The sequence below is a fragment of the Raphanus sativus genome, unplaced genomic scaffold, assembly GCF_000801105.2.
Source record: "Raphanus sativus cultivar WK10039 unplaced genomic scaffold, ASM80110v3 Scaffold3238, whole genome shotgun sequence".
In the NCBI taxonomy this organism is placed as follows: Eukaryota; Viridiplantae; Streptophyta; class Magnoliopsida; order Brassicales; family Brassicaceae; genus Raphanus; species Raphanus sativus.
The window spans coordinates 3,023-11,763 of record NW_026618544.1 but is presented as its reverse complement, the minus strand read 5'-3'; the positions used below and the strand labels follow the sequence as shown (position 1 = coordinate 11,763).

Here is an 8,741-nt window from a genome sequence, read left to right as displayed (position 1 = left end):
GAGATTCTCCTACAGCTATATAAATATTTTTGTTATTAAACCCTAAAACAAACTCGTGGCTGATAATAGCTTTCTCTCTCTTCGCCTGTGTCTCCAGTAATGTTTCTGTCTTAACTCTCTATTAACGTTATGTGACCAGTGTTCTTGATTCTGTTTTAGTATAGTTCAGGTCGTGTAAGGGGGGTAAGAAGACTTTGACATAGTATCCGCGGCCTTAACTCGTGTTCTGTCTATCTTTATTTTCCTCTATTTAATGGAGGATCATAATATGTAGACTAATGAATTGAAAATTATTTCTTTCTAGCTTTATTAGTGTCGTTAGCTCCCAAAGACATGAACCTTTTGTAGTTCTCAGTGTACATTGAGCTCACTTTAATCGTTTTTTTTCTTCAGGAGTTGACTTGAGCTTTGTGATAATGCTTCTACTGTTTGAGACGCCTGGTGGCTTCGCTATATTTAAAGTATTAGATGAAGGGAAGCTCTCTAACGTTGAGGTTGTTATTACCTTCACCTTCTTGCTCCGTTTTTGAATATTTGTTAATTCTAATTAAGTATGTCAAATTTGTCCCCTGTAGGATTTGGGCAATGCGTTCTCATCTGCAAAGTCAGCTCGAAAGGTGATTCTTATAGTTCATATTTTGTTGTCTAAGTTTAAAGTTTCTCACAGATTGTTTTGGTGTTAAAAGTAACAGATGGTGAAGCTCAAAGCTTTCGACAAGTTTGACAACACATCCGAAGCTCTCGAAGCAGTTGCTAAACTAGTGGAAGGAACTAGCTCCCAGCAAGGGTCTCCGCAAATTTATCAAAGCTAACTGCGAAGGTGAAGCTTTAGCTGTTGCTGATTCCAAGCTTGGAAACATTATCAAGACCAAACTGGTGTGTGTATTTTTAAGTTTTTTAGAGATTTTTTTTTTCGTTTGTTTGTTAGTTACTTGTTTCTCACGGTTCTACTCTCCATGCAGAACATAGACTGTGTTCACAACAATGCTGTTATGGAGCTGTTGAGAGGTGTGAGAAGCCAGCTCTCCGAACTTATCTCCGGAGTAGGGGAACAAGACTTGGCTCCGATGAGCTTGGGGTTGTCTCACAGCCTTGCAAGATATAAACTAAAGTTCAGTTCCGACAAGGTATAGCCTTTTAGTGTTTGAATTGTTGTGTCTTTCTTTTGAATTATACAGGTATTCTAGTGGTCCAGACTAGTCACGTATTAGTCTGGTGAAATGTTAATTCCCACTAGCCGGGACTCCAACCCTGATGGCTTCACTTTGTTGTGGCTTGCATCTCCTAATGCTTTAGGGTTTTTTTTTCTGGTAGGTTGATACAATGATAATCCAAGCTATTGGTCTGCTTGATGATCTTGACAAAGAGCTCAACACTTACGCAATGAGGGTTCGTGAATGGTACGGTTGGCATTTTCCTGAGCTTGCTAAGATCATAAGTGACAATATCTTGTATGCCAAGTCTGTAAAGTTAATGGGAGACCGGATCAATGCAGCAAAGCTAGACTTCTCTGAGGTTTGTCTACTCTACCATCCTCTTTGGTTTCAAAGACTTCTCTGTAAAGTTAACTGATTCTCTGTTTCTGTGCCACTGCCTCAGATATTGGCTGATGAAGTTGAAGCTGAACTCAAAGAAGCTTCTGTGATATCCATGGGAACTGAAGTCAGTGACCTTGATCTGATTCACATCAGGGAACTATGCGACCAGGTTCTGTCTCTTGCCGAGTACAGAGCTCAGCTTTACGACTACTTGAAGAGCAGGATGAACACAATCGCGCCGAACCTGACCGCACTCGTCGGTGAGCTGGTCGGAGCTCGTCTTATATCTCACGCTGGTGGTTTATTGAACCTTGCGAAGCAGCCTGGGAGCACTGTTCAGATTCTTGGAGCTGAGAAGGCTTTGTTTAGAGCGCTCAAGACCAAACAGGCCACTCCAAAGTACGGTCTGATCTACCATGCCTCTTTGGTTGGCCAAGCTGGACCGCAGCGCAAGGGTAGAATCTCGCGGTCGCTGGTTGCGAAAGCTGCTCTATCTATCCGTTGCGATGCTCTTGGCGATGGGGAAGACAACAGTATGGGAGTGGAGAGCCGTTTGAAGGTTGAAGCGAGGTTGAGAAGTCTAGAAGGGAAAGATCTTGGGCGTCTTGGTGGTGGTTCGGCTAAAGGGAAACCTAAGATTGAAGTTTATAACAAGGATAGAAAGATGGGATCTGGAGGTTTGATTGCTTCTGCTAAGGTCAGATTGTTGTCTGCTTGATTGATTGTCTCTTGTTATTTTTGTTTAAGTATTAAAGCCTTTTTTTGACTGTTGTTTTGTGCAGACTTACAACACTGCTGCAGACTCTCTTCTTGTGCAAACTCCTGTATCATCTGAGAATGGTGTTAAAGAGAAGAAAGATAAAAAGAAAAAGAAGAAGGCTGATGCAGAGGAGGAAGAAGAAGACAAAACTGAGGAATCTTCAAAGAAGAAGAAGACTAAAAGAGAAGTGGAACCTGAAGCTGAAGAACCTGCAAAGAAGGAGAAAAAGAAGAAGAGGAAGCACGAGGAAGAAGAAGAAACCGAAGCACCTGCCAAGAAGAAAGATAAGAAGGAGAAGAAGAAAAGGAAGAGTGAAGTCTGAAGAAAGTTTTTGAATTTTGATTAGTTTATCATCTTTAACGTTTTAATGTTTTGTTATGCTTTTGATTTAGTTGTTACACTTAGTTATCCAAAACACTTACAAAACTCTGTTCATTGTTTTGTAAGTTGTCTTAGTCATTTTCCTGGAACCTTGCATTGTACGTTAACGGATTTTACTGAATGATGTCTAACCAGGTTTTACAATAATCTACCATGATCTTTTTTTAACACTTATTTAGAACATACTACATCGTAGTAGAATTCTGAGCTAATGGTTTTTTTTTCCACAATGGAAACTAGTTATTATGACACATAGCAAAGACAAACATTACGATGACACATTAGCAAACATCAAACTGACATTATTACAAAATAAGATGGATTAAGTTTTTGATTGTTTCTGCTACCGTCCACAAATGTTGTATTTGCGGGTGGTAAATGTTCTTAGCGTTTTAGAACAACTAGAAAAGCATTGTAAACTGTCTTGTAACATTTCAAACTTCTCAAATTCAAAAGTTGATTTTAGTTATCGGTTGAACATCAAACCATAAACACATTAACACATTAGTTTTTTTTTATTTTTTATTTTCCAAACCATAACACATAGAACCATATAATTAAACCAGGGGTGGACACGGATCGGATATCCAAATTTTTTAGGTTATCCGTGATCTGATCCATCCCGTACGAATAATCGGTTTTTTGATCCGATCCATAATCTTCCGGTTATTCGGTATTATGGATATCCAGAAAATCAGTATATTTTACCGGATATACGATTCGATCCGTCGATCCGGTAAAAAAAATATTTTTCTGAAAGATATTAAAAGAAAAGGAAATATTTTAATATAAAATAATAATATTTCATTACAAATTATTTAAAAACTACGTACTTTTAAAAATTTAATGATCAAATAATTAATTTAGTAGATAAAATAACTGAAAATTTATATAGAGATATAAATTATATATAATTTTATATATACATGTATATGTATATGTATATTATAGATAGGATATTTGTTTTTTAAAAAAATGAGTATTTGTGATTTGCTCCTTATTTGACATATATTAAATTTTAGTATTTGCTTTGATTCGTAAAGTTACGGATCGAAATGAATAACGGATCGAATCAAATTTCACAGATATTTTGTCCAACCCTAAATTCAACAATGTCTGATACCTCCAATGAAATTATGCAATAATTCAACAATCATATCTAGTGGTGAATATTCAAACAGTAAATAGAGAAGACAAATCAAGGTAACAATAATAAATGTTACACTGATAATTATAGTAGAGGCCAATCAATCATCGCCACGTAACCAGATTGGCGAGTCCAAGCACATGAGTCGGTGGATAATAGATCCAATCAATCATCGGCACGTAACTATATATATCTGCGTAGGGTTTCCATTCTCGTTTCACACTCTCTCCTTCCTTCGCTTCTCGCTTCTCGCATCCATAATCTTTTCTCTCTTCTCTTTCGGGTCAACAATGGCGAGAGGAGGAACAAAGAGAAAGATCGAGATCAAGAAACGCGAAACCAAAGAACAACGATCGGTGACTTGCTCCAAACGCCGTAAAACGCTCTTCTCCAAATCCGCCGAGCTCTGCCGTTTGTTCGGTTCAAACATCGCCGTCTTCGCAACTTCTCCGGGAGATAAAACTAGCCTCGCCTCCTCCTTCTCGGGTCACGCCTCTGCCTCCGAGATCGTTGACTGTTACTTGAGCGGCACGCTTCCTCCGAAGATTAGTGTTCCTAATGAATCCGAATTAGGGTTTTGGTGGACGGATCCCGATCTTTACAGTTCTTGCGATGATCTCTCGCAGTTGGATGTGATCGAGGATCTTATTAAGAGGACTAAGAAGGATTTGATGGATTGCCTTGGGAAGCAAGAAGACTCTAGGGTTTCTTGTTTTGATCGTGGCGAATCTTTAACACAGCATGCATCTGATTCCCATCGAAACCCTAGCTCCTCTTCACAAGCCGTCACTATGTATCAGAATATTAGCGACCCTCTCGACGGATCTTCACAAGTAATCTATGGCGGTGAGTTATCTTCAGGTCAATCTCGTTACTTGGTGAACAAGGATTCTGGTAGTTTTATATGTGAGACAGAGAAAGAGAATAACCTAATTAGGAGCGTACCCCAAGAAACAGAACAAACACAGTCGATTGTCAACGTGGATGGTGTTGATGAGGATCAGAGCTTTTGGGATGAACTCTTATATTACGAAGATGTGTTTGGTCTTAATAACGGTGAAGACGATGTCATGATCGACATTGGAGAATTTCTCAACGATATAGAGAGTGGATGAAGTTAAGTGACTTCACAGCTTTAATTGTTCAAGGTGGGGTTGATTATGGTTATAGTACTATTTTTTTTATGAATATGTAATGACGATGTTGAAACTATTTCCATTTTGGGAAGCTAATTTTTCTCTCAGATTTTGTCTCTTCGATTGTTTGTTCAAACAGGATTCTTGTAGATTAATCAAAATATTCATTGTATCTGGATATTGTTGTTTATAGATATCTAAAAATTGATTGATTATGTTCAAAACCAGTTGTGCTTAATATTTTTAGAAACAAAAGTATTTTTCTACGCTAAATTAAATTAAATATCCAAACCATTACACACACACATTCTCTCTCTTGAGCGGTTGATTTTGAAAGAAGACGAAGACGAGTAGGGGGGAAGCTTCTTAACGTTCTGAACAAGTGGAAAAAGCAGTTATGTATTAGCCGGAAACAATGGATGCTAACAACAACAACAGAGCGAGTAGTGTGGCTCAAGCGATTCTCACCGTCCTCGATTATAACTCCACTCCCGATGCTCTCCAATCTGCCCTGTGATAGATTCGCGTGTGAATATTGGGGTTTATGTGAATGCTGAGGTTTTGAGTAAACTTGTGTTGTGGTACTCTGATGTTTATATGTGAATGCTGAGATAATTCTAGTTGAAGGCTTCGTAAAGGTCTTACATTTACACAGTGACCATGCCTAAAGAATTAAGATAAAGGTTATTGCTTTTTGATAACAGAGCAATCGAGCATTTGATCATTTTTTCTTCTTCTTCTTCTGTTTGCAAGGTTTGGTGTTTGCCTTTTTTTTTCCCTCGTGAAGCTTTGCTATTTTGACTGCATGTTTAAGATTATGTTCAAACTCTTGTTTAGCTTGTGGATCCTCTTTCATAAATCAATAGTTATTACTAGGGATGCTTGGCTTGCGTATGTTTCCTTCAATTCCAATAAGAACATCTTACTGGTTGAGGAGACAGAGTGTTTTTCTGAGTAAGTGGACCCTACTCTTCAGCGCAAGCATATTAGGAAGAGCATAGCAACCTTATGATGGAGCTATCTTTCTTCTTTTTGCAGCATTTGGTTTAGACTACGGTGGGAGGAGCTAAGTCCCTCTGAACGTAGGGATTTTTGCTAAGGTCTCTGTTGAACTAATGTCAGAGATTGCTAGACCATATGAGGAATGGTCTCTTAAGAGTCAGTCAGCTGCCCTTGTAGCTGAGGAATGGTCTCTTAAGAGTCAGTCAGCTGCCCTTCTTACCTCTCTTCCAACACCTTGCCAAGGTTTCCGTCTGTTACATATACAGTGGCTAGAGTTAAAAAAGTAAAATGAGTTTCTTATAGTTTGTCTCCTTGGCGGGATCCAGCAACTAGTACTTCAAGAATTGCAATATTGCAGATTTGCACGTTTTTCATACGTATAGCTAAAGCTGCTGATAAAAGTGTTCTGCCTCACATGAAGGTTAAGTCATATCTCTATCTCCTTCCCTTTAGAGATTGGATACAACCTAAGGCACCTGTTGCTCAGATCTTAAGGCTGGAAGTGTTACATGGACAGATGGGGAAGCAACCACCAAAATCTGTAGCTTTTGTGGTGTTGTTGTTCATCTAGCGATTCTAACAAATAACGTTGAGCTCAGAGAGTTTGTGTCAAAAGATTTGTTTTCTGCCGTCATTAGAGGCTTAGCCATGAAGTCAAATGCCGTTAACGGTGCTGATCTTGTTAATCTATGCCGTGAAATATTTATTTACCTCTCTGACAGAGACTCAGCTCCACGTCAGGTCAGTTTTTGTTTAGAATTAACCAATCACAAGTCCTTTTGCATGATGTATTTCTAAAAGCTGAGTCTATAGTATTTGATCGTTATCAGGTTTTGCTTTCGCTTCGTTGTCTCACACCCAACGACTTGCGTGCTTTCGAAGAAGCTGTGGGGAAAACTCCAAGTCCCAAAGAGCAGAAGCAACTAATGAGGAGCTTTGTTGCTGTTAGGTACAGGGAACAAGTTAAGAGCTCACTTGCTGCTCAGGAAAACATGATAATGTCATCACTAACGTCACTTGTAAGCATACCTAACTCTTCTACACGGCACAAGTTTTATATAAATCCTCAACTTTCTGACATTTCTAATAACTTTTTCTACCTATAGTAAGGACACGCGGACCAGCAAACACTTCAGAAGCTAGAGAAGACGAATGGGAGGATGTGTACTTACAACAAGAAGGAAGTTGTACAGATATGTAAATTAGTTAAGAAAGAAGATTTTGGGGAGAGGGAGGCAACAAGAAGCAGCTTTTTTTTTCCCACACAGATGGTGATCACATACATCGAGTTTAAGTGTGTTTCCTTGAGCTTAGGATGCATAAAGCTGCTTTTTTTTATACCCCGAATTATTCGCCAAAGGTACTAAATTTCTATGGGAATGCTTTACTACCGTATAACGATTACATTGATTTTGGTTGATTGGGTTAGCACCCAAAGCTAGAATCAAGTTCAATATCAGCTGGCTTAAACGGTTCGACTAATGTTATGGATAGCATCCAGAAAGCTTTGTATATCGGGTTTTAACTGAGGGGGTCAAAGGTTCGACATGTTTGATGTTTCTGCGTGGACTAAGTGACACACCATCGAACCCCACTAATGTTTCATAAGTTTGTTCCCATCGTAAATCAAATTCATGGTAGAAGGCTTCATGACCTTTTGTTTTTCCTCGACAATTCAGAAATTATTTTACATTATCTGTGAGTATATAACTACAAAAAAACAATATCTTGTCGTGAACAGGCAAATTCCAGAAAATTATGATAGTATATTTGGATGTGTAGATGATACATTTGTACATGATCTTTAAATCCAAAAGAACTGCTTACATATATTATATGAATCTGCCCCTAGTTTATTTGACATCACATGTATTATCCTCACATATTTGACCTTCGAACAATCGAAAAGCCAATTCATCATGTGTGTAGGATAACCTGCATGAAAATGAAAACAATTTGTTTGTGAGAGAACATATACACTTATCTAAACTACGTGACATATTCTCATCGGCTGTATGTAAGATGCTAATATTATCCTTCATTTTTTTCTTGCGTGATGCCGTGATGGTATATCTTTCTTGCTTGGCACTAATTTGCACGTTAAATATTTGACAACTGTATATATTTTGGAATCATATAAGCCAAATATTAATGAAACTCAGATAATTTTTACGAAGATTTTTCTTTAAACAATTTCAACAACGTGGACGACAGACTTTGGAGCTTTGTATGATTAGAATAAGACAGTTGTATGTTATCTTCACGTAGATTGAATCTTGGTTTGGTTATATTATTTTTATTTGACAGTGTATAATGACTCAATAATTGGGATCATTGATCCGTATATTGTGTTTCTTTTCTTTTGTTTAGGATCCATCCTAAAAAGCCAAAGAGACGAGAAGATCTGTAACCTCTCTTATGATAAAGAGGTTTATATTTCTATAACTTGTGTGCTTGTTTTTGCACATGTAGATTGATAAAACAATAAATCGTAGAACTACGATAAGTCCATTGATATGGTTATGACAGCCAGGAGCAAATCTAGAACACATATTTTACTAAGCGTTATTATTATATAAAAAAGCACAAGAAATAATTGAGTTTGGGTTATTAAGGATGCACAAACTGGCTTTACCATGTGATATACCATAGTTTTCATGTTTTCTTTCAAAAAAAATTATATTTATATTGTTACAGGGTGCACATGCCCCTATAATTTGTAAACTGACTTCGTCCCTGATGACAGCTATGAGTTAATTACACACTAATCTAATGAT

At 37.8% G+C, this 8,741-nt stretch overlaps 1 protein-coding gene and 1 pseudogene across 1 annotated transcript; both read left to right on the top strand.

The window, feature by feature from the left end:
* Window positions 1-63: 63 nt before the first annotated feature.
* Window positions 64-2,649, top strand: LOC130506438 (probable nucleolar protein 5-1; annotated as a pseudogene).
* A 1,278-nt stretch (window positions 2,650-3,927) lies between these two features.
* Window positions 3,928-5,082, top strand: LOC130506437 (uncharacterized). The gene has a single exon (XM_057001082.1). It carries the CDS (start codon window positions 3,967-3,969, stop codon window positions 4,939-4,941), a length of 975 nt encoding a protein of 324 aa, XP_056857062.1. The 5' UTR covers window positions 3,928-3,966; the 3' UTR covers window positions 4,942-5,082.
* Window positions 5,083-8,741: the final 3,659 nt, after the last annotated feature.

Excerpts from the sequence above, each read along its gene's own strand:
- LOC130506437 (XM_057001082.1), top strand. The coding sequence starts at position 3,967 with ATGAGTCGGTGGATAATAGATCCAATCAATCATCGGCACGTAACTATA.